Source organism: Solea senegalensis, linkage group LG15 (assembly GCF_019176455.1).
Source record: "Solea senegalensis isolate Sse05_10M linkage group LG15, IFAPA_SoseM_1, whole genome shotgun sequence".
In the NCBI taxonomy this organism is placed as follows: Eukaryota; Metazoa; Chordata; class Actinopteri; order Pleuronectiformes; family Soleidae; genus Solea; species Solea senegalensis.
Genome location: NC_058035.1, coordinates 17832869 through 17860257, shown reverse-complemented (window position 1 = coordinate 17860257; position 27389 = coordinate 17832869). Strand labels below are relative to the sequence as shown.

General features: G+C 38.3%; 2 protein-coding genes across 2 annotated transcripts in view; one reads left to right on the top strand and one right to left on the bottom strand.

The window, feature by feature from the left end:
- Nucleotides 1-27389, bottom strand: part of lnpk (lunapark, ER junction formation factor) — a 58922-nt gene that overhangs the window by 16761 nt on the left and 14772 nt on the right. The window lies entirely within an intron of this gene.
- On the top strand, nt 15702-19000 carry LOC122781411 (homeobox protein Hox-D9b-like). The gene is made up of 2 exons (XM_044045040.1): nt 15702-17034; nt 18530-19000. The coding sequence occupies exons 1-2, from the start codon at nt 16344-16346 to the stop codon at nt 18772-18774; spliced, it is 936 nt and encodes a 311-aa protein (XP_043900975.1). The 5' UTR covers nt 15702-16343; the 3' UTR covers nt 18775-19000.

Here is a 27389-nt window from a genome sequence, read left to right as displayed (position 1 = left end):
TGTGGCATCTCACGAATATTCAGCAGCATATTCTCAACTCCCATTTGAGCTGTTTCAGATTAGGCTGCAGTGTGCAGAGAGCTGGCCTTCAGCTTTAATGCGCACAGCTTCCTCTAGAGTTTGAAGAGTTATGAGCCTAATAAAACTCTCTCTCTCTCTCTCTCTCTCCCTCTGTCTATCCCTCTCTCTCTCTCTCTCTTTCTCTCTCGTACAATCACACACTCTGCAGACACGATATGTTGTTGATGTATATATTATAGCTGGTGAGTATAATCCAGATGCTGATGTTATTTCCGATTCATTAACCCGTAATAAATTAATCACTCTGAATGAACAGCAGGGATTTTTCCGCATACTGTTCCTCAAGAACCAAAGTACACACACATACACACATGTATGAATGTATGAATGTTTGCGCAGCATTCATAGTGCGGACAGAACTGCATTCTCTAGCCCCTTACCCTAACCTTAATTAAGACAACTTTAATGCCTAACCCTTAACCTAAACCCATTTCTAACCCTAAACGTCTAAACGTCTAAAAGTCTTAACCCCCAAAAAGCCATTTTAATGGGTGACAACGTGAGGGTCAGCCAAAATTTCCTATACACACACTACTATCAAAACCAAAACCTAATCCTGCGTGTATCTGCATGCATGTTTTATAGGCTTGCGTTTACATGCGTGTGTGAGTGTGTGTTTGTGTGTGTGTGTGTGTGTGTTGCTATCACACAACATCAGTCTATCTGTAATAAAATAAAACAAAATAAAATATTGAAGTGAGTGAACATGAAAATAGAGATGATCGTGTGCATTAATGTATCGATTTTAAACTTATGGGCGATAAGACTATATTATGAGATGATGATATTATGTAGGCCTTGTAAAAACACGGCGCGTCTCATTCATTACACTTATCAAACTCACATTAGTTTGTTGATTCACAATGCGCTGATCAGACCTAAAATGAGACATATGACTGTATTTACTGCAGGCTTTATTTCGTAGTGTGGGGAAATGTGAGGTAAATGGATGATAGGGATGATAGAAATTAAATACCACAGTAAAGCTGCGCAAAAGTCTAAATAACAGCCTCGTTCTTGCGATAAACCCACTCCAAATCTCAATAAAATCTCGATTTCTTGGTTGGTTTTCATGCGCAATCTTACTATAAAATCTCATTTATATGAATACAACCGGGGTGAGATTGTGGCGCATATAAGGAACAGTTACTAAATATGACTGTCTCCAGTGAAACCACGTTGGTGTTTGGCCTTCAAGCCACCATTTGTTGGCTGGGTTTCACATGGACGACACATGGGTAGACAGTGACACGCACATTTATTGGACTTGACAGTCACTGTTTGTCTGTCCAAACAGCGAGACACCTGCTTTAGGACGGATGTCCATGTGGACGCGCAGCCATGCTGGACATGTTGCTGCTCGGCCTTTCATTCATCCCACAAGGTAAACCTCCGTCCCTCTGCTTATTAACGCATATATTATTAATGTACTGTATACACTTCCGCACACATTGCATGTGTTCATTTGTATGCATTTTCCAGTTCTTATCTTCCTTTGCTCTGCCTTGTTGGAATCATGTGAGTGAGAGCTTCTTGTTTTAATTGAATTGTTACTTGTTGTCCTTGTAGGGAAATAAGCACATTGACGTCATGTTTTGTTAAAATTGGTTAGTTTATTCGGTTAATTAAATTTGAATTTTTGAAAAATTGAATTTTACCGCTGGATAAACGAGTCCTAAAAGAACGGTTAAACTTGAGTTTTAATTTAGAACATGCGGTTGTCTGCTTTGTCGACCTATGTACAAAATTAAAACTATCGGCACGCCAGTGAACGAATGCAGAGAAATTGAACCAATGTGTGCTAAATTAATAAAAAGTATGATTTTAAATTCAAAGAGGAAAACGGTTCTTGGCAGGATTTTGGCCTAAATTAGTGTTTTGACTTTAGAGATGCCCTTGAATAAATTACTGCACCACTAACATTACCTCCACTGCAAATAATCATATTAATAATATACTAGAAATAATTATTGTCTTGTTGATTATTTCGGAATAACCGAACAAAGATACCAATAAAACAAAAATCTGCTTAAAAACATTCCCTCATTTAGATTTAGAACATTGTGCGATATTAACGGCAGGTTGTCCCCGCGTGGCGTGAGTATATTACAATCATATTTGATAATTAAAAATAAATAAATAAATAAAACTCCAGACTGTTTTTAATTTTAGAGGCAGGCTGATAGATATAGGCCGCAGCACTCACAAGCAAAGAGCGTATACGCATGGACGCACGCGCTGAGCTAGAGTGGAGCAGGTTTACCATCACGTGTGTTGTGGGATGTTTAACATTAAAGCTTTTAGGTCCCAATTAAGAGCATAACATGTTCAGGATATCAAGATCAAAACCAGGAGGGAGACTTGTTGCAGTCTAAGTGAAGTAGATGACCTTTCCATTAGGACAGTGCATATTTCATGCATCCGTCCTCGTGCTGAGCAGTCCTTTAATTCGACATTAGACAGAATTATTTATTATATAATAAATGGGATAAATCCGCTTGCACCGACCTGTGTTGAATTTCCGCTGCTGCTTAAGACTCCAGTCTGCCTATAGCGATGCACTAAATGTAGATTTAATGCACATTTTACGCCATTATATATCCATACAGTGCTTTCACTGATTCGGCTGCTTTAAATGACTCTCACATTACCCGCATTTATGAGATGTAACTGCAAACCAAGACCAGGTCAGCCATTTTGATCAAGCAGTGACGTGTTTGTCTTCAGTATATTTGTTATTATGGGGTGAGGGAAGCATCTGTGAACAGCTGTGTTGTGAGAGACACTGTCCAGTCCTGTCCTCACCTCAAAGGTGTGGAGACCATTTAAAAAAAAGAAAAAAAAAAAGAAAATCAGCCATCACTGCCACCATGTTCTCAGACATGGAGGTGTGAAGTGTAACAGCACACCAGACACTGGCTGAGACACTGTTCAGCTGAGGAGACAAAGTTTAAGCTATATTATGACAGTGTGACTGACAGTGAGGCCAAATGACCAATGACAACATGCTGAAATTAAAGCAGCTAAAGGGAATTCAGCCACACTTTTATTATTGACATCTGTGCTTTAACTACTGTAACAGAATGACTCCTGTTATCCTGTTACAGAGGCCTAAAAGCTGGCAGGTACATTGGTATATAACAATACAGTCATGAAAAAACTACCATGCATGCTGTAATGCGTGACTAAGGTGTGCAGTCATGTAACAGGATCTTTTTTTGAACATTTCCAACACGTGTACAATACATTTGTTTGTGAAATATGTTGAAAACTGAAATGGAGGGGAGAGGTTAACGACATCAATGATATGCTATTAAGATTAGATGAGATAATAATAATAATATTAATAATAAATGCAACTAAAAATATATTTTCACATTAGCAAGTGGAATTATAAAAAATATAACAATGGAAAGAAGATGCTCTCATGCAATATGAATAAACATTTTATACATTTTATAAAACCACAATAGCAGCTGAAAATGGAGTTATTGTTATTATCCTGATAATAAATATAGGTATATGAAAGAGCAGGGATTTGTAAAAACAATGGTATTACAGAAAACAACATAACTGAACAACAGTAAAAGCGGGAAGGGAAACAATAAAGTGAAGGGCGACTTGCAAATGAAACTTTTAAGGAGGTTGTTAGGACGCTGCAGTATATAGCTGGCCGATCTCACACTGAGAAGAGGCAATTTCTTTAGATGAGGGGCCATAACTGAAAATGCACAGACACCCTATACGATTTCACTTTTTAAATGGGACAGCTAGAAGTTTTTGATCAGCTTGTGTCGAGGCCCGGCTGTGATGTGGGGTTAAATGCTCTTTCATATACCCGGGGGCCTGGCCATAGATGACTTTATTGGTGATTAATAAAACTTTAAAATGTATTCTAAACTTAATGGGCAGCCATTGTGCAGTGATGCTAAAACTAGAGAGGGATATGACAGGACCCACTACAGTTAACTGTCTGGCTGCAAGTGAATGTGAGTCAGTGGGATTTTAGGCGGGTGAATAGAGAGTTGTCCAGGTGTGATGACATAAAATGTTTATGTCTTTTTATGTGTCATAAAAAAACTGGATTTAAAAATGCTTGTTTTTTTCTTCTTTCTTTTCTTTTTTTTTATCACTCCATGTTTTACTAGATAAAAACAACCTTGATATTTCTGGTCTGCGGTTCAATAGATCTATCAAAGGTTACCACCAGGTTCTTTGTCATGGACTTGACATTGGTGCTAAATTAGCCAATGTTTGTTGGACCATAGATCAAGATCTTTTTTCTTTTTAAATTACCAAATTTTCTGCGATCCACTTCTTGATATTGATGTATAATACATGCAAGGAGCAGCATGTACAGTGAGAATAAACATGGCTACAGAGCATATCCAATGCTAACATTTAAAATCCTGGATGAAGACAAAAAACAAACGTCCAAGTAAGAGGAGAACCACTGTCATGACACCTCCTCTGGTTCCTTTCATTAGTCTCTCACTATGAATTTTGTTCCACATGATGTCAAAGTGCACGCATCACTGAAGACAGAGCAGAGTCCAGTCATTTGTCACATGATGGAGACACTGTGTATCTAATAAAAACACTACTCAGAATTGTTCTGTTCCATAGCTTTGCTCCAAGTACAACCACACTCTCTGTGATCTGTTTGAAATAAATAACAACTTGAAAACAGGCTGAAAATTGTGCACATCAGCCAGATCCGGTGCGGGACATTTCAGGGGAATGAATGCATGCAGGGAAAGAGGAAAAGAGGGTGAGCTGCTCACTTGTGTACTGTATATATTATGTGATACTACATCACAGAGTTCCTGTAGTGACACAAGGGGAAATAAAAGTATTCTTGGTTTGCATGTAAGGGTAGGGGATATCCAGCAATGCTGCGGCAGGAGCTTTGATGTCAGCTGTAAAGAAAATAGCTAGAGACAAAATGACAGTACTTTCATTAGGATATTTATCTATCTGCATTTAGAAGTCAATAATGATTAAAATGATCATTAAATATAGAATTTTGCACTCTGCTACTTGACTGCGGTCAGGTATATATCATTAATTGTCTTTGCTAAGGGCAGGAGGGCAGTCTTTTTTATAGTGCATTCCTGCAGCATGTTAAAAGGGAAATTATAACCTCAGTTGTGCAGGTATAATTTCCTCTGGCATGAATAATTATGGTTTGTGAAGTACAGATGATTATTGATGATATTTATGGACTTTGCTGTGATGGTTGAGCCTAAAGCTCTATGCAGGAGAAGGGTGGGTTTTCCCTGTTTCCTCCTTGTGGCAGCAGCCTGACATTTGTCTATAAATTGTGACTTTAAGTATCAAATACATTGTCGTCGTACTTGTGTGTGTGTGTGTGTGTGTGTGTGTGTATGTGAGTGTGAGTACGTGTGTGTTTCTGGCATAAACACTGACTTTGTCAGGACTAGTAGTCCTCAGTGAGAACTAGAACCTAGGTCTAATGAGGCAGAGGTCTAGTCTGTTTAAATGAATAGAAGTCAATGGAGTGACCTAAGAAGAATAGTTACACATACCTTTGTTTGTGTGTGTCTGTGTGAGTTTGTGTTTTTGTATTTTTAACCTCTTAGGACCTTTTCTGGCATAAACACCGACCTTAGTAGTCCTCATGGAGACCAAAACCTGATCCTGAAGAAGCAGGTCCTCATTTCTGAGGAACTGGTTAAGTTGAGTTTGATTTGCATTGGTTACGCTTTGTATTCGGCTTTAAGTGGTTATGGTGAAGGTTAGGGATAAGGCTTTGTTGAGGCTGTGCAAATGAACGGAAGTCAATGCAGTGTCCTCAGAAAATAGCTGCACAAACCTTCGTGTGTGTGCATGCGTGTGTGTGTGTGTGTGCGTGTGTGTGTGTGCACAACCCAGTTGCTATAGGATCGCATGTTGCCATTGTTAAAAGGTACAATAGGGGAAAATTGAAAAGTTGGAAGGAGAAGAGAAAGAAGCAGGAGAAATTCAGATAAAAGCAGCAATAAAAAAAAATACTAATACACAAAAGAAAAAAACAATAAACTGTATTATGTGTCTGCAAACCACATACTCACATTTCCATTACTAAATTATCTTTCTGTACAATTTGTAAAGGAATGTCTTTTATATGTTTACATACGTACACACTGTGCTGTAGTTTATATTGTCTTTTTTATTGTTTTTTATGTTTGATGTCTATATGATGAGCCAGCTGTACCATACTTTTGCTCAGATGAGAACTTGGCTGGTGGATATTTTTGAATAACAATATCAGTCTTTGTATTAGATCACATATAAGTCTATACGTCGTGATAGTGTTTCTAAGGCTTGTGGCATTTCTGGCATAAAATAAATGAGAGTGACAGTGGTGTTGGCAATTTCCTCAGCTGGTTAAGGCTGTAACTGTACAGGAATCAAGATTGTCTTCAAATACAAACACAATGTGACACAAGTTTCAAAGTAAAACTCACAAGGATGTAATCATCACATTACAATCAATTAAAACACGCTGTGTTGTGGAGGACGTGTCAACTTGTGGTCTGCTGCTTAGTGGACACCTCACTCTCACCCACTGTGTGACCACTACTAAACCCTCCACCTGGCCCACGATGTGAACTACGAACTATATCACTATATATGTTGACATGCCACGTTGATGTAACCATTTGCCAAAACGTTAGACATTTATTGCTGCAAATGTGATGTTTCCCATTTGTGGAAAAAGTAAATAGCAACATTTTCTTGGAGACCAGTGTGGCACATGCATCCTCAAAGGCCTTGAACAACCTCAGTGAGTCATCCCTTTCTGGTCCTGCAGTCACTTCAGTTCACACAACACTAATGATATCAGCAGCTGATTAAAGGGTGCGTCAGACTAATATATACAGCAAGTATACGTCAAAAGACAAAAATAAAAAACTCAAGGCATTAAAGAGCCACTGACCTTTCCAGCAGGGTAACACATGCGTTTCTGTGAAATGCCATCATGATGAGTGAATGCATGACATGGGAAGTATCTTTTGATTTCACACATATATGCATTAGGCAATAAATAACTGGGGGGAAAAAAATCCCCTTCAGCACGGGTTTTTTTCTCTCCCCTTTTTACAGAGGTCTTAAATAATGCACTTCATAGGAAAATGTCAGAGATGTAATCTGAGAAAGACTGGCTTGACTAATTCTGTTTCTACTGGTCAGCTACTTGTTTATTACAAGTGTTGGCTGTGCTACTGTTGCTACTGTATACTAAACTTACAAGACAGGAGAATGATTTACTGCTGGAGAAGGAGATAGAAATCAAAACATAATAAAAATAGATACAAAGGTAGATATATACAGATTGATTTCATGAATTTCAACTCTTAATTTTTAATCACTGCATGCACAATCTTTCTATATTTATGTATCACTGTTTACAATACTGATCTCAAGACTTATAATGGTTTAAATACTTTGCTTAAATCAGTTATGTCTTGTGTATAGCACGATAACTCGAGTAAAAACTATACAACACAGCACTTTTGATGCTAAAGATACAATTTTGAGGCAACACTGGGATTCCATAACATGTCGGCTTTGACTTTTATACAAAGTCAAAAGGTTTTTCAAGATTCCTCACACAGATTTATTTTTCTTTTCTACAAAAGACCTTATTATATTGGTGTTTGTAGAATATGTAGAATGTCCAAAAGGACACAACAATGCAAGCAAAGCCACATTTTTTTCCAAAAAAGAGGACACAAATCTGAGACAGAGCAGCATATTTCCTATTAAAGCTCAGTTGTTGAGATGTTTTCCTTTAAATGGCCTCGGCCTGGCCACATAGAGACAAAGAAGCATCTTTCTAGAGGATAGAAACCCCTTAAAAATGCTTTTTCTGTTCAGCCAAGGACGTTAAAGCTTACAGGCCTCCATCAACAACGCTCTAATGGGCTTTCCAGCTTTTAGTATGACCTGTTTGTGTCCACTATCCTTTTAGGCTCTTGGAAATTAGCTTTGGAACACTGGGCTAAGCTTTTCTAAGCTTATCCATTAAATCTTATGGCATGTATACACACATGTAGATCATCAATCAACATGCCAGAGGGATGTGTTTCTTTAGCACGTATACATAAATGTCTGAAGATGACGGATTCCTACTTTCCCTGCAAGCTTTAGTTTTTCATTTCATCACAATTTAATGTATTTGTGTGTTTTTTTTAGAAATATTTTAGATGTAGATTTCTAAAAAACTGCAGTATTTTCATGTGGTTTTGCATGTGTGTGTGTGTGTGAGCATGTGTAAAAGAGTGTTTGTGTGTGTACAAACTGTGTATATGTGTTATGTGTGTATATTTGTATACTGCATGTGTTTGCATTGTTTGTGTATCTGCATACATGTGTGTATATTTATAGGATATATATGTATATATAGTGTGTGTGTGTGTGTGGACTTTCATTTGTCTTACAGGCTTGTGTCTGCATGCATGTGGTGTATATTTATAGTATGTGTGTGTGTGAGTGTGTGTGTGTGTAGCTTGGCACGGCTTATATTTGACATGGCCCGACTACAAAAACATGCAGCACAGCCTTTACGTCGAGTTAATTGTTCTCAGTAGACTCAGTTTGAGCAGGCACAAGGTCAAAGACAATGTTTTCCTCACTTAAAGGAAACTGAGAGCAGCTTCCACTGTGGTCGTGGGGTCCAATGAAGAAACGAGGTGCTAGGAGTTTTTGTTTGTTTTATTTATATCGTACACACACCTTAAACTTCCAGTGCTTCAGTGCAGAGCTAAGTTTACATGAAGTTTATAGGTTGATTTTATGACTGTGTGGGGTTCCCTGCCCCTCGTGTGGAAATAGATACACCAGGGTTAGACATCGTTTGGACGCCGACCAAATAACAGCTTGTTAAATTTGAAATCGTGTTATGTATTTACCGAGCTGCACGTTCCCGTCAAAGTCTGACTTTGGCTCCGTCGCGTCACCGTTTTTACCGGAGACTGGCAGCGCTTTGTTGGAGCACAATAACGCATCAGTGAGGAGACTGTCGGAGTACCGGGGCTGCTGCTATCATGAGCCTCTGCAGCAGCAGCAGCAGCAGCAACAGTATCCTCCTCCTCCTCCTCTTCCTCCTGCAGCTGCGGCCAAGTGGACTTTCTACCAGTCCAACCGGCCCATCACCTCTCCACCGCCGCCCTGCTTCAACCTGTCTGCAGAAGCTGTTTATCACGAGTACCAGGGAATCCCATCTCCTTCGGAAGCCATATTCAAAGGCAGTAAGGACTGCTTTTTGGGTGGCGGGGCGGTCTACGGAGCGTCTGCCCCCCGTTTTCACGCACAGGCGTTTGCCGGAGGTAACCCGCGCAGCTTCCACTGCAGATACACGACCTACAACCCGGAGTCACATCTCTTCTTCCCGGCGGCAGGCCGAGGCGGTACACTCCTGCTGCCGCTGTTCGACAAGTTTACCGACTACACGGACGAATCAAGGAGCCCGAAAACGGTAAACGCAGCAGGGGACCAGCGTGAAAAAGAGGCGAAGAATAGGACCGAATGTTTGAGCGCCAGCAGCGGGGAGAGCGGCGAGGTGAGGCCGGTGTCGGAGTCACCGCTGGCGGGGAAGGAGGACGTGGAGGAGGACGAGGAGGAGGAGGAGGAGGCGCCATCATCATCCAGCGGAACACAGAGTAAGTGGAAGTCATTGTTTTAATAAGACAATGAGAGTGATTGTTTTCACATTAGTATTAATAAATGTAGTTAATCCAACAGTGTGTGGAGTCCTGACTAGACATAGGATAACATTTATACAACTGAGTCATTATCTATAAAAAATAGTCTGTTATATCAACAAAAAATATTACATTCCTGTGGTTTTTTTCTATCATTAAAGAAGTCCTAAACCCTGCGATTGAGGCCTAAAGTATCGACTACGGTTTAACACAAACTCACTTAATTTATTTTCAGTGACGAGTCAGACCTAACTATTCTTTATCCACTCGCCCATCGTTGGTCTTCATTTTAGTCTTAATTAGATCAAGGTCATTCTCAAAAATAAAACCCGTTATATTGATTTCACATCATCAATTAAAAACTAAAAGATTTCCGGTGGCCCTTTTGCTTCTATACTTAAAACCTTTATTTATTATGCCTTTATTCAATCTTATATGACACGTTTACAAATACAATTTAGAATAGAATAGAATAGAATAGAATAGAAAATACTTTATTAATCCCTTGCGGGAAATTCTTTCGTCACAGCGCTCCAGTGTACAAAGGTAACGAATGTTGTAACAGCAATTTTTTTGGAAATTACAAAATTACAAACTATAGGAAGAAGTAGGAGTAAATTTGCTTAAAATAAACAGGATTTAAAATAATTCTACAGAATATTTTCCTTTTTTATGTTTGATTATGTATTCTGCAAATGTACTAATTCTACCGCTGCAATTGTGCTGGTAAATATGTTATATTGTAATCAATTTAAGCAATAACGTTACTTAAAATTCCAAATGTTATCCCTGTTTGTTTGTTGTAATTTCATTTGCATGGCTGATGGAATGTGAAGATGTCACAACCATGCCTGTGGGGCCATGTTCATTTTTTTCCCTCTGTAACTGAAGAAATGCATGAAAATCAAAAGAAATGCACGAGAAAAAAAGGAGGCTAAAATTAGCATGTGTAAGAGCATTGTGTTTACTGCAGATCACAGTAGGGTTTTTGAACTCATTGTTTCAACTTGGACCTTGACATTCACATTTTTAATTCAAACGTTCAATTAATTCAATCTAATTTGTGGGTCAGTTTTAAATGTGTTGCTGATGTGTTGGATGTTTGGAAGACATCTGACCTTTTCTCCAATGACTAGATTTTGTTATGTGCTTATTATATACTTGACCTTTTTATATCATGTAAGTGTGAGTATAGTAATATTCTTCCATTTCAGGTATTGACTGCATTGTCTTTTTTACTTTGTCTCAACAGAGTCTTCACTAAAGAGGAAGAAACGCTGTCCTTACTCCAAGCAGCAGATCAGAGAGCTGGAGAGAGAGTTTCTCTTCAACATTTACATCAACAAAGACAGACGGATGCAGCTGTCCCGCCTTCTGTTCCTGACAGATCGGTGTGTGCATGTTGTAATATTATTAGTGTTTATATTAAAGTGATACATGTTCACCAGGTGTTATTTAGGCCCTTTAAGCCTATGGCTGCAGTGAAACACTCATTAAAATCTTATACACTGCAGCAGTGCCAAATGCAGCAGCCATAGCCTTCATGTGTTATTTTACAAACACTAAAGAAGATATTCTTCTTATTTTTTTTATCTGCTAGGAGAAAACACAATGTTAACAAAGCTTAGACATATTCATCTTGGCAGAACTCGGACTAATTCAGTGGCATAATCAGTTATATCTGCTATAGTTAGACGATGAATCAAATAGGTGAGAGCTATAAAATTACCATGTCATTTTCATGCAAAAGCCATTAAATGTTTTGTGGCTCCGCCGCCCATAATGTGGCTTTTTCTGACTTTATGTGTATATTTGATTCATATCACCGTAAAAGTATTTTTCACCATGCTAGACTGTTTAAAATGAAAATATCAATTCACCATTGGATAGAAAATGAATTGAATTTTTGAAAACGTTTTTTTTTTCCACCAACAAATATTTGTTTTTTAGAAAATCAATCCTGCAATTCTGTTTTATATGTCCCTGCATGCTCATGTCTTATACAGTATAGAAGTAACTCTTCTATAACCGCATGATAAGGAATAATAGCACGTCCTTTTGTGTGCTGTGCCCTTTTAAAGACAGGTGAAAATCTGGTTCCAGAACAGAAGAATGAAAGAGAAGAAACTGAAACGAGAAAGACTGCAGTACTACACACAATACCACCTTTTCTGACGGATGGATGAGCACATTCCCAAAGGGACGACCCTGCAAACGTCGTTTCATTCCAGTCACATATGCAGGCCAATAGGGGGGGGAACAAACAAACTACTCCAGTACAGAACTCACAATCTCAGGTTTAGACCCTGTTACAGCATCAGAGACTTTTTTAAACAACCTTTGAAACAACCAGTCTCATACCTCTCTTGACAGTGAATCAAGAAAGTGTTTAAAATTGGCCTTACTTGGACTCATCATCTCTCTGAAGTCATGTGGCTCACTGTGAAGAAATGAATAGTCTCTCTCTGCCTTTGGCTGTCATGTTCTGTAAATACTGAGATGTGACCATCATTGTGTACATTCTTTGAAAAATGTAAACAGGGAAACATCAAACGCAAATGTACAGTAGCCCCTTATATACATGTCAGTGGTTTTTGTTGTTATTTTGTTTATTTGCACTGCTGCATCTATCTATCTATCTATCTATCTATCTATCTATCTATCTATCTATCTATCTATCTATCTATCTATCTATCTATCTATCTATGCATCAAATATTTATTGTACTTCATTACACAATCACTTAAAAATGTACCTATATTACAATATTTGACAAACTTATGTGTGATCCTAAATTAGGGGTAAAATCTTTATAATTGATTATACCATCACACCGAGAAAGGCACAAATCAGTTTAGATGGTTTTCAAATCAATGAAAAAGGATATATTTAGACAAAAAATGGGCATATACAGCTCATGAAAGTGTACAGTGCCATCTGAAGCCATATACAGGGTGATGTTAATATAGCAATAAAATGAAATGAATGTCATGTGTGATCACTTCCATGTGCAACCAAAAAAAACAGTACGCCCAGAAGCACATTTAAATAGGCCTACATTTTAGATAGCCGTGGCCCAAAATCGTAAACACACTCGCACAAATGGAAAAGCAGGTTATTATGCCTTCTGGTTACTATGCTATAAAATGCTACAAAATGTAATGTTGCCACAGTAAAAAAAAATAGAGAGTGTCAAACTTGAGGTGGAAATAAGAAAAAGCAGAGAAAGGAGGTTCTCTGTGTTGTGGTCATCCCTCTCTTTCTCTCTTTTTTCTTTTCCACACTGGGATCTCGACCCAGACTTTGAACAACATGGGCCCAGACAGCAGAAAACAGTGAGTCCAAGGCTGCTGGTGAACCTTGAACCGCAGCGTAACCACAACACACCACACCGTCACAACCACCATTTCCTCAATGACTTTTATTGGGGCAATACAGACGGTCTGCTGTCTCTTGCTCCCTCTTTCTTTGTCTCACACATTCACTCAAGTCCCCTGTGTGTGTGAGTGGGACAGTGCACGAGTGTGTGTCTGTTTGTGTGCGTGTGACGTCAAGAAAGACGGGGAGATGAAAGGAGAGCTTGTGTTTCTGGTTGGAACTAAAGGCATTCACCCTAATGGCCCACAATAAACTAGACGACAAGCCTGTTTGTCCCCTGAGCATGTTGTTTCATGTGCTATTGTTTCTGAATTTACCTTTACATTTTTCTTTTTAAATTCTTAAAGCAATGTGCATTGCAGTAACACACACGTAATGAAGAAAGTACAATACAGTAGCCTTGTCTCGCACATATTAAAAGAAGTAGCAATGGCATTTATGCAGTTATTGCTTCGCAGGAGTGAGAATGTGTAGGATTATATTATCAGCAGCAGCATTTTCAGTGGGAGGAGAAACAGTGACAGCTGCAGCACGACACTGCAGTACTGATAGTGTCTTCAGACTCAATTAGCATATAGTAGATGTAGCATTAACAGCACATGCAATACAATAATATATTCAAATGCAGTATTATTAGCCTACATTGAAAAACTTAACCATTGCCTTTTTTCAGTGCATAGAATAAAATGGAAAAAAATGGAACACCCTGTCATTTAGTATTAGTGAGCTCTACATAATAAATAGTTTATTATATAATTAATATCACCAATGTGACTCCTGCTGTGAGCCACTCACAAGGGAAGGAAAGATAATTAATGATAATACAGTTGCCGGAATAAAAAGATAATTTTGAATATACATTCAATTCTCACAAATGTGCCCACAGCAGCCTAGCTCTAGATCCTTTCACTAAAAACAGTGAAGCTGCAGCAGGAACAGCAGTAATGTAACAGTCAAAGTAATAGTGGTAAATGCATTCATAAACTAATTGCTTTTCGTAATGCTCGCCGGCCTCTGCTCATGGCAAATGCTGCTGGAGTCTTTCCATTTCCTCTTATAGCCCGTCCTATAAATTTATATGGCAAGTCTGCATGACTTTCACACTGCAAACATTTCAGACTCTCAAAGAGCAGCCATGATGACACCGCCACCTAAAGGCGACTCACAGAAGCTTTCGCTCAGTCACAGACTTATACCTGAAACCCTTCAGGTCTGGCTAGATTCAATCATGGCTGTTGATTCATGTCTTTATTTATTTTATTTCCCAAACTCGTTGCCAGTGGTTATACTAACTTGATCATGTGGTAAATAAAAAGGCATTAAAGTGTCCAGCAACACTGGTTGTGTGGGTTAGCATCCTAAATACTTGTGCTGAAAAGTGGACAAGGGCTGAAGCAGGAGACGTTATTAGATTTGTTTTATCCAATAAGGAAAATGTGCAATATTCAACATCAATGTTGCATGGAACAGAACACCCACCCTTCTTTATGTCACTTACATGAAATTGGGTATATTTAAATACTGAGCCAAATTAAATTTAAATTTATACTATATTTAGATCGATAGTTGGATAGATACTTTATTCATCTCACAGAGAAATTCACAAATTAAATATTTATGGTGTTATTCCTATTGTGTGTTTGTTTTTTAATGGAGAGAACATCCAGAATGGGGGAGTATTTATTTGTTGAATAGGTGAATTTATTTTTGTTGAGTCTTTCAGTTATAAATGAATCACTATCTGTGCTTATTTAATATTTTCACTGTAGTTTAACATATTTTAACAGTCTAATTCAACAATGCAGATAATAATAATAATAATAATACTAGTACAAATAAAATAATTGATTGTTGAATTTTGATGTATGTAATTGGACTTGGACTCTGCATTGTTGAATTAGACAACTTTAGAAAACATGTGAAACTACAGTGAAAATATGTAGCATTTAATAAGAAATAATTCAAAAAGCCCTGACAGTGATTCAATTACAACTGAGAGACTCAACAAAAAGGACATTGTGTGTGCCAGAAAAGAAGCAGCAGTTTTACAAGAAATGGCTTTCACTGTATAAAGCTTCTAACTATATGTGATGGAGCAATAAAATAAAATAAAAAAGAGGAGATACAATGCCACCATTTTGAAAGGTGGTGAGCATAATGTAGCATGAAATGGAAGTACTCAGGTCAAATAAGCAAATAGTTTTGGGACTGTGGGATTCCCTCTGGATTCTGAACTCATTCCTCCAGCAGATGGCGCAAGGAGGCAGCGATCAAGGTCTACGTTAGAAGGTTGAGACTCTTTTTTTCTTTAACCCAAAGGAAGAAAGTCTGTCTGTGTCCTCGACCATTGGACGATCACTTTCACCAACACAGACACTGGAGAAGAGGTTTTGAAAGAGCAATTTCTTTTCATTCAAATTTTTCAAAAAATATTCAGTGAGGCTACTGATTAAATAATGCAACGATAGATAAATAGATATATAGATAGATAAATGGGATTTTTTTTTTCATTTGAGCAGTAGGATATAGGTCAACGAGTAATAAATAAATAAAATAATAAATAAATGACAAGGCGGCTGAAACAAAGAGATATCAGACACAGGCAGATGCAAACTGAAGTCAGCCATTGCTTTCTTTGAGATTTTTCTCCTGACTTTTTTGGAGAATCACACTATATTGCGTCCTAAGACGTGCCAGAAAAAGAATTTCACTCACTAATTACAAATGTAGTGGAAGCCACTCATTTTGTGGACCTATACCGAGACAGTGGTTTGGCAGGAATTAGATTTCTCTCACTCTCTCCTCCAACGAGTTCATAAACGGCTCTTTGCCACTTTTTTTTTTTTATTTCGCTTGTAAAACTGTGGTTCGCGTCCCCAGTTTTTTTTTAAAAACATATGTACATATCTGCTACATTCAGCTCCATCTGGCAACAGTCCTGTGGGCCTTCTATCGCGTTTCTGAAGACAAAAGAATGATTTGATTTATTTCCCATACTGGGTAAATACAGTCTAACCATGTGGTCCACAGTGTAACCAATGGGCAGCCGAGGAGAAGGTAAGGGCAGGAAAAAAATTACTACCATTTTAGGGGAGGATGTAAGCCACTATACCAGCCCATCTAACGTTTTACAGTCGCACTTAAGTGTCTTTTTATTGAAATAATAAAATAAACATGTCGCTAACGAATTATTATTCCATGATGGGGCTTCAGACCGAGGAGCCGTACGGTGCACATTTCATCCCGGGAAGCTTGCAGGGTTCGACGGCTGGCTGCGCAAAGTCAGCCCGGGGAACGGAGGAGGAGGAGGAGGGGACCCCCGGCTCACACATTCCGGATTTTTCACATTTTTCCAACAAACAAACCAGTTTAAATGGCTTTTCCCCTTGGACAAACACATCGACTTCCTCTTCATCTCCTTCCCCACAGCTGCAGTCCGCCCCCGGCGCCTCCATCCCGGGTCTTTTTCATCCGCATCACCTCCTCAGCCATCACCACCCCTACTACGGCGCACAGACGCAGAGCCACGCCGCCGAACACCTCGCATCCTCGGCAGCTCCGGAGAGCAGGTTCGTCCGCTGCTGGGAGGGAGTGACTCCCAGCACGGACGCCGCTCTGTCACAAACACCGACCACTTTCCCCGGGTGTCTGTCCGCTCAGGGTGACCTCTCCACTCCGAGCTCCAGGTACGAGGCGGTCAAACCCGAGAACTCACCGCCGCCACACGACAGCCCCGGGGATCCCAGCTTCGCCAGCCCGGCTGAGGTGGTCCTCGAGCGGCTCGGAACCGTGGAAGAGCTGGGGAGGAAGACCGAGCCCAAGAAAGAGGACGAGGACAGGAAAACACAGCAGCAGTTTGACCCGGGTAAGGACAGAAAGAAGCTCCCAAACTCATGAATGTTTATTAGCGCCCAAAAAGTGGCATTACACAGGTGTGTGAGTGTGTGTGTGTGTGCTGCTGTGAGTGTGTGTGTTTCTGTGAGCGTGTCAGTGTGTAAACGAGAGGGAGAATGCGGCCTAAGTAAGTGTGTGTGACTTTTATAGGCCTATAAATGTCTTGTAAACTGTAAAATATAAAACTTTATTGTCCATTAAAATAATTAAGGTGCTATTGCTGTTATTAAGCAATTTGTCACTAAAGGGAAAACGCAGGTAGAGACCTGCACTGCATCTCTGTTGATTGAACTTGTGCAGGAAGTAAACTAGGGTGAGTTTATTTATTTTTTATTTGTTTATTTCAACAATAAATACTCCAAAGTTATTTGGAAAAATAATCTAAAAAAAACCCAACTTGTTACGCAGGTCTATTTTAAATCCTCAATAATTAATTTCAAGATGTGCATGTTAACATGAAGTATCTCTTAAACGTTTAGGCAATTATTATTGTTATTATTATTATTATTGTTGTTGTTTTAATTTTTACTATTATTGTTATTATTATTATTGTTCGTAGTATTATCATTATTCTTTTTATTATCAGTGTTGTTGTTATTGTTATTATTTATTACATTTTAGTTTTGGGAAATTTGAATTATAAAAAAACAAGGTGCAGCTAGGCCAACAACAATAGTAATAACATTTACAATGGAATTTCACAATTTTTTTTTACTATGATATTACTTGTTACCTTATGTTGGAACAATTTCCATCCTCACATTACAGTATATGACTTTGTTAATGTTTGCTTTATTGTTAAAATGTGAACCTGAGTAAGACAAATGATGCACTTTTATACAGTATACTGTTTTGGTAATATATTTAAACTAGAGATGTATTCATTCTTGGTCAACCTGAAATCCACTCCATAATAGATGAATAATAAATAGGGACTGGCTCCACCCCCCCACCCTCAGTGTTTGAAAGCAGTGAGTGTATGTGTCTCTACCAAACCAAATACTTGTTGCTGTCTTGCTGGCGGTCTCTCTAGCTATAATTTCACAGCTTGGTGGATGCTTTACTTTTTTTAAGTGGCCAATAAAACATTTCACATCACTCAAAGGTCTAAATATCCCTCCCCAACTGCAGTTTAATAATTCTAGAAATGAGGCTCTGTCTGGCTGTTCATCAGCACTGAACCCAGACAGAGATGTAGACTGTGTAGTCTGCATGCAGCTTTGTGTGTTTGCTGTTCTCCTAAAAGCATTTTCACCTGAACAAAAACATAGATATAAGTTAACACGATATCAGATTATAGGGTTATAAAAATGAAGGGAGGGTAAAGCTGGAATGTGTTGTTTTGCTATGTTTTTTTTAAATAATATTATGCATTTTCTTTGTGGCACAAAAGCAGAAGTATAATAAATTTATCCTTGGAATTTCAAAGTGACATTACTGGAATGTCTCTTCTCCTTCTTCTGCAGAAAATCCATCAGCCAGCTGGATCCATGCCAAGTCAACCCGGAAGAAGAGGTGTCCATACACCAAACACCAGACCCTGGAGCTGGAGAAGGAGTTCCTCTACAACATGTATCTGACCAGGGACCGGCGCCTGGAGGTGGCAGGACTCTTAAATCTAACAGAGAGACAGGTCAAAATCTGGTTCCAGAACAGACGGATGAAGATGAAGAAGCTGATGATCAGGGAGAGGAGGAGTATGAATGAATGATGGACTGAGAGGGAGGCTGGGGTTCTTTCTTCACCCCAGGATAGGCGAGGAGGTGGTGAGGTTCTAGTTGATAAGAGAGACGCTGTGCTCCAAGATTCCTAACATCTCTAACATCAACTGGCATGATCAGTGAGGCCAACATGGCTGCCTTGGAAAAAAACTGCAGAGGCGAAATTCTGTAGGGAAGACCGAGATGTGTTGTAACACTTCCAGAAAAAAAAAAAAATTGAATCTATGTCTTTTGACCTCATCATCTTGTATCAATCCTTTAGTCGCATGTTAGAAAAATCACAATCGTCCAGTAACCTGGGACATAGTTGTAAATAATGCTCAGAATGAAACGCTACACTTTTACAGAGAGATCCATAAATTGAAACAAGAAAACATACTAGTTGATATCAAAGACTTAACTCATTTTAGGACACATCTGTTTTCGATAAGGTTGTATATCTCACATGTCCTAACTGGAAATACTTGACACATACTTGCGTTCACATAAATTGTCTGTACTGTCTGCCAAATGCGTATTGTGTTTTATGATTTAATGCTAAAACTATCATCCTCATAAAAATTGCTTTCAGTGTGCCAGGCAAGTCTGTTCAACTATAAAGAGATAAATGACTGAACTCCTGTCTTTTATTTTGGGGAAAAAAAATATAGTGGCAGACCATTTATAAGAAATTTCACAATAAAATACTCGTGGAAAACAGAAACCTGACACCTTATGACAATAATGACCCAAAAGAGACAACAGAAGAAGATACAACCGAGGGGGGAGAGGGATGAGGGAAGTTTAACTGATGGAAACACGAACATGAGCGTTTGATGTACTTCACTGATCGGTTTATTGGCTTTAATTTAAAGGATTTGCACGGTTTACTGTTACTGGACCATGAGACACAAAGCACACTCAGTGTGGCGGCACATGCTGTGCTGCTGTTCAGTCTCATTGCCTCTGATCAACAATGCCATTGCTCCCGCCATAAAAGAAAGCACATGTGAAATTGCTCTTTTCACATGATAAAAAAAAAAAAAACCTGATAAGATAAGAAATACCTATATTTGAAATCAGTCAGAGTGAATGCGGCTCCACATGTGATGAACCATGTGCATTCTTCCACATTTGTGATGGTCTTCCACATGTGATGCGTCCCAGAGGTTTTGTGACACCAAATACTTCAAACACAAATGTTTCAATGGAAGTCCCTGAGCGCTTCCCTTTGAAGTGAAACATCCAACGTCACACAACGTATTGATCATGGACATTTTCTCTCTGCAGGCTGTGAGTGACATGAACACAACAACACAGGGACTCTGAACGCTCTCTGCCATTTTGACCTCTTTTCCTCTCCCGAGTGCACTTTCAGTTGCTGTTGTCATGATCTGGTCCATGACCTCAAACAGATATACTCATGTTTCCTCCTTTAGTTTTGTATATTTGCTCAAATAAATCTGTTTATAACCGTACAGATTATTACTTTACTACAGCTTTAAGTTGGCTACTTTCACATGGAAGATATAGGATGAATTAAGAGTTAATTAAATGTCCAGGAATTAAATTTATATCAGGGTTGCAAAAAAAAAATGTCACCCCTAAAATAGATGAGCATACACAAACTGTCAGGTGTGAGCAGTGTTGTTTCCATATGCTTCGGAACTGACTGACAGTCACGTGTTACAACAAATGCTGGTCTCCCCTATATCCAAAATGGAATTGTTTTATTATTGAAATAGCAAAAGCTTCATATCTTGTTCCTGTTTTTTTTGTCTTTTGTTTTTTTATTTTTAATAAACTGTGCATGTAGCCTTATGTGTATATATATGTTGTTAATGTTGTTGTTGTTGTTGCTGTTGTTGCTATATGTGTATGTGTTTTTCCTGTGGGTCTAATATGCAGATTATGGTCATGCCAATATTCCTTTATCTCTATTTCCCTCTCTGTCTGTCTGTCTCTCTTTACACACACACACACACACACACACACACACACACCAGTCATGGCTAAGCTATGGTGTGACAGCAGCAGCAGTGTGGTGGTTGTTTTAATTGTTTCCTGTATGAATAAACAGCTGCAATCAACAGAAGACATTTTACATACAGTGACCAGCGCACAACCCAGTGTCACCTTGGAATGTAAAGTAGCATAACAACCACTTTAATCCATTACAGATAGACAGGAAGAGGATGGTGAAGATAATTTAGTGTTTTGGGGGTTTTTTTGTTGGTTTTTTTGTGTTTGTTTTCACGAGGATGAGCTTTGACTCACAAACAACACATGGTCGTTGAGAGAGGGGAAAAAAAAGCAACACAACAGGCTATGTTAGTCTGTGCTTTGATTTACCTGGAGGCAAGATGTGATAAAAGAAAATGGCCTTCATCTGCTCATGTAGGCTAAATATGCTGCTCGTGGTGGTTTTTTAATGAAATAAAAGACGAATTACAACACGATTGTTCACTGTGAGTCTTCCGTTGTGTTTGAATTGATGTGTTTTTGTGAAACGGAATAGTTTTTAGTTGTAATCGTTTTTTGGGGGGAGAGTGGGGAGGCTTTTACATGACATTTCTATTAGAATTAGCGGGATAGCTGTAGAGGCCGCAGCGGTGCGGATTTATATGATATTACGCAGACGTAATAATCATAAAACTACCGCACTATACCACTATATGATAAGTAACCTATTTTACACTGGCCTCATAAAAAAGTCGTTGTCTTATTATTATTATTATTGTTGTTATTATTTTTTTTAAAAAAACCCGTTAATACTTAGTATTGAATACTAAACAACTGCATTGTGCCACAACAACACACAGTGCTAAAACGTGTTTGATTTTACATGTAATGGTTAGAGCCACCTGGAGGAAACAAGAGTAGTATGTCATATTTGTTTTTGTTTTACTGGATTATGGTTCACCAATGCTTTATTGTGCTTTTTATTATGATTATTCCAACGTCAAGGTGTTTCACTGTTTCCATGTAAAGTCTCAGGGATTCAGTCCACAGAGAGACATTTCTGACTCCTGCTTTCGTCAAAGTCAGTGCAGCGCCTCGTAGCTTCCCTCATTTATTGCGGCCATATAATGCGCTCAGTGCTCATCCTGCAGGGTCATAAACCAACAGCATGCATTTGGAGAATAAACGTGACTTTCTCCCCCAACTCAAGACAGACACACACACACACACACACACACACACACACACACAGTGAGGGAGAGAGAGAGAGAGAAAGAGAGATAGAAAGGTACCATAAAGTAATTTAGCCCAGACAGTCATCCTGACTGGGCTATATGGTTTTATTGGACACTTCTTCCTCCCTGGGAGCCTCAAGTGTCCTTCTAAATGTTAAAGTCATTGTCTGAGACCAGACAGCGCACACAGGAAATTTCATTATTCGGTGAATTAAAAGGTAAAACAAAAGGATTTCATGCCCGAAAACGAAGCATTGCAGTCTGGATTTCTCGTCCCTAACACAGACCTGTCTACACTTACGAAACCCGATTAGTGCCTTTTTCAGAGAGAAGATAATTCAACATCAAGCAGTCTAGGGCCAAATATTTAAAAACAAGAAAATAAAAACACGCCACAAGGCCACAAATGACCAGTTTTGAATAAATGAGAAACACGCAATATAAAGACTTCTATTTGCTCTTTGATTTTAATTTAAAGTTCTATAATTAAAAAAAAGGAAAAAAAAGTTTTTACGTGTTCCTGCAAAAGCAGAGCACTGCAAAACTACTATTACGAATATGTTGCAATTACAGCCGAGGGAGACGGAAACAAAGAGAACATATAAAGTATAAAGGCCTATTATTGTGTATTATGTTATGTTTTTCTTAATTGTGGCCGTAAAACAGTAATTAAAAAAGAGCGCGGCTTCCTTTCAAATATAGAAAGTTTGAGCAAAAAATGAGCCAAAAAAATTGTTTGTTGAAAAAATTTCAATCCAGAATTGATGTGCGTGCAACACACGTGTGCTAGAAGCGCAGTAACAGTCGACGACAAGAAAGAGAGAAAACTTAATGTGTCACTAAATAAATAAATATATGAACACATGAATACAACTACTGGTCCTTTGGTCTCTATCAACATTTTTATAGACACATTTTCTGAAGAAAAAAGTAAACAAATAAATAAATAAATGAGGGCCACATACAAAGTCAGCAGCTCATAGTGAAGGACGAATTTCCCTCCATGATTCAACGTTTGCTCTGAATGACACTGTACAGCTGTGCATTTTCATTTTAGGAGATTAACGCTTTAACATGTGGGTTATTTAATTTATCAATCCCTGTTTCACAGTGTATTAAAAGGGATAGTCGGATTATTAATCAGAAAACCCGAGCCTGCTGATTATGTTGTGTCAGAGTGACGCCTCTGTGTTTGGACGTCACAATTATATCTGTAGTTACCGGCTTTGTCCGCTGGGTGGCGGTGTTGTGTTTTATGAGCTGCAGTTGTCTGACAGCGCTCAGGATCACACGATGTTGCTGCTTATCCTTTTTCGGCAAGTGAAAATGAATGAAAAACGTTATTGTACAGACATGTGAAGGTGCAAAGTCCTTTTTAAAAAATATTGATATTTAACCAGTTATATTTGTCTGTGAAGATCTAGATATAATATGAAATATATTCATTAAATAATCCAATCTAAAATGAAAATAAATTATACATTTAGACTTTTAGTTGAAGTCATTAACTTGGTAAATAAAATCCTTTAAATGAACATTTGATTATTGAACAAGAGACATATCCTGTACAGAGGTTTACATTTGAAAACACTTTGCTGGCATTTAAGACCATTGCCGTCCTCAGAGGGGTGTGTGATGCTACATCCGCTTTCTGATTCCTCTTCAAAATAAAATCTCGTGCAGTCATCTTGACCTAACAATCGTGACCTTGAAATCAGTTCAGGGACAAACTCAAACAAAACCGCATAGAGAGAAGTCTCATAGTATCTAAACTCAAACTATTTTATTTTTTTTTAAATTAACTTAGAATAAAACATTATAATAAAATCAAATGTCACTATAGTTCAATACTGATTAATTGTTAAGATACTATAATTTGAAGCTGTTAACAAACATTTTAATCAAGTAAATCAAGTAAAACTCAAACAACGTGATTTAAAAAAAGAATGTGTTTAAATTGATAACATTAGCTTCATTCCATGCTGATCCTCCCTGTCATTGCTGAGCCTCGGGGCCCTGACAACAAACAATGAGAAGCCTTTTATTTTTCAACTGGGCCACTGAAAAGATAAAAGACTCACATTGGTTCATATGATCTTGAGAGGCCCTTAATGTAAGTGACAGAAAAGCCTTAGAAGTAATCAGCAAACCCTTACAATCAATTCCAAAACACACGGAGAGTCAGGGTGAAGCAGGACTGATTAGATTATGCCTCTGGATTGTGAGGAATAGCCTCACAGCTAAATTCAGTGTTCAGTCTGGAGTCAATAATGTGTGCAAAAAAACAAAGAAAATAGAAACATTTAACATTAAAATGTCATCAGATATTTCTGATCATATGTAAAACAAACCCACAAGTCAACAAAATAACAGCATCGACTGAGCGTTTTCTTTGTGGCCATCCATGAAAATATCACACAACCCCTTTGTTATATTGTCTCACTATAACTGTCAGCAGCAGTGCCACCTAATCGGTTGTTTTACAGGTAATGCTGCCATCTTCTGTTCCAAGCAGCCATGTAGCAGTGCTGCAGTTTGTGTCCGTCATAAATGTCACACAGTGTTTCCTCGGGACAAGGTGACAAACGCACGAGAGGGAAAACAACAACGCTGCAGCTGCATCAGAGAGAGACATTTGAACATTTTTTTACCCTTAATATACATATATATGTATATATACATATATATATATGTATATATATATATATAAATATATATGTATATGTATATATATATATATATATATATATATATATATATATATAGTATATACATATATATATCATACAATAAATAAGAGAATGCAGTGACTAAAAGGAATAAAAAAGTTTCAATTAAATCATTGCAGAACAATTAAAATCCAAGATGCTGAGCAAAATTATTTTCGTTTTTCCTGAGTTGACCTCTTTATTAAAATACAAATTAAGACTTTTTTTTTTCTTTTTAACTGGGGTTGACAACACTAATTAAAATGCCAGTGAAACTGAAATGACACAGCTTTGCAGTTTTTGTTATCACAGCCATATGCACTTAGGAATAATACGTGACGAAAGTCACTTAGGAATATTAATAATGCAGTCGGCTGTGAGGTGAGAAACATAATTTTTTTAAAAAACAACAACCTCTTATTGAAGGTAATTATCATCGTATGAATGTATTAATTATTATTTTTTATTTGATTAGCATTGCTTGACGAGCTACTCCAAATAAGACACTGGACAACCAACCCACTATTGACTACCGTATTGCTTGTTATGTTTTATTTGCAGCACAGCAGAGTGGCCACAGGGGGCAGAGATATTGGGAACAAATAAGAAAAAAAAAAGACTTCTACCTTTACATTAAATTGTCTGCAGACAGCATTGAGATTACCGAACGGAAACTCGAGCGTAGAAAAACAAACAAAAATCCGAACCCAGTGTTTATTACACGCTGTATTTACCACAGTGCAAGGAAAAACAATGATAAAGGAGAAAAAAAGAAACAGTCTTCTTATGGATGAGTATCAGTACTGAGTGAGTGGTTATCACTGTATTTTGTGAGAATAGATATTTCCTAAGAATACAAGGTACTGCAGGGTCGGAAAATACAAGCAGCCGTTTACATGAATCCATCATATATAGTATAAACATATATATACATATGTATGTATGTATATTGTATATATATATATATACAATATACATATACATATGTATATGTATATATATACAAGATACAGAGGAGTCGGGGACATTTCCGAGTTTACGGCCTCGATTTTCCTTAGCCGGCCTGGATCGTTTTGTTTTGATTTTGTAAGACGCAAATGACACTGACGTCCATTTTGGTGCTGTTTCAATAAAGATTTGACATCACCATCATCATCATCATCATCAGCAGCGGCGGCATCATCATCATCATGGCTGTCGACAAAACAGACTCTGACCAAAAATGCTCAAAAGGCCTTTGAAATGAAAGTGTGTGTGTGTGTTTGAGAGAGAGAGAGAGAGAGAGAGAGATAAATGTTCTGGCGTAAACACTGACCTTGTCAGGTCCAGTATCCTCAAGAAGACCAAAATCTGGTCCTAATAGGGCAGAACCTTATTTGTGAGGAACTGGTTATAGGTCTTGTTTCGGGACACGATTTAAATTGTGATTAGGTTAAGGTAAGGATAAAGCCTTAACTGGTTATAGTGAAGGTTAGGGACAATACTTTGAATATGGTGTTCAATTGAATCGAATTCAATGCAGTGTCCTCACAAGAATAGCTGTGCAAACGTGTATGTGTTTATTTATTTGGAAATACAGCGTTCTCTTGAGTGCAGCTGCCATAAATTCCCTTTCTGACGATACACACACACCCGCACGTACACAGGCCATAAAACCATTTTATGAGCCTACACAGCTCGCCATTGGCCGCTAACGGTCATGTGTGCGCGCGCAGTGGATACCCTCACGGCCAGCCTCAAGTCGCGCGCTCTCGGTAGCACAGAAGGGCTCATCGGCACCCGCGCGCGCCTCCATGTACGGTAAACAAATCCTCCTCTATCTCTCTCTAGTTTCTCCATCCATGAACAAAAACAAAATGTAATGCTAATATTTATTCGTTCAAATATTTAGTGTTAAACCTTAAAGGACAGTTCAAAGTAACACATTTGAGTCACATCATAGACAAACTAAAATGTATTATCGACAAGGTATGAAAAAAGTGTTCACAGGGGGAAACATTGTGTCTTTTCGATCCTGACTGTGTGAGATTTGTTTTGTGTTTTGTGTTTTTTTTTGCTGATATTTTGTTTCCATGTTGTTTTCAGTTGAAAACAGGATGCTGCAGAAGGACATGGAGTCCAGCAGACTGCTCATATTATCAGGTACCAGCACCGAACATGTCAACTGCACCAACAGTCACGTATAAGGTGACAGCCAATCACTGCTGCGTGTGTGTGTGTGTGTGTGTGTGTGTGTGGATATGCTGGGATTGTGATGTTATTAATGTCCGTGGATCGATAGGGTTTAATCTCCACGTTGAATAATAGATTAACGGAGGCTTTTTTTTTAAACTGTGAATCGCATGACGTCAGGATTTGTAACTGTAATCATGCATTATGTATAAATATAAGCTCCATTGTGTCTGCACTGCTGTGTTTCTGTTTTAGGGTTAGATTTAAAAAAAAATGCAAACACAAATCCATCATGAATAGTTGGAAACAGGTATGTGTCTGTGTGCGTGTGTGTGTGTGTGTGTGTGAGTGAGTGTAAGTGGAGTTTTAAGTGTGAAATGCTCCTAACACAAAGCACAAGGTTCCTGGTAAAAGGCTAATAATTAAGCAGAAAAACAAGAGCAGTACACTTTTTGTGATTCAATAAGACAGTTATGTGTGATCATCATCATCACAGGCCTGAGGACAAATGAAAGGTCCTTCAGTGTTTAAACACACGCATGAAGAATT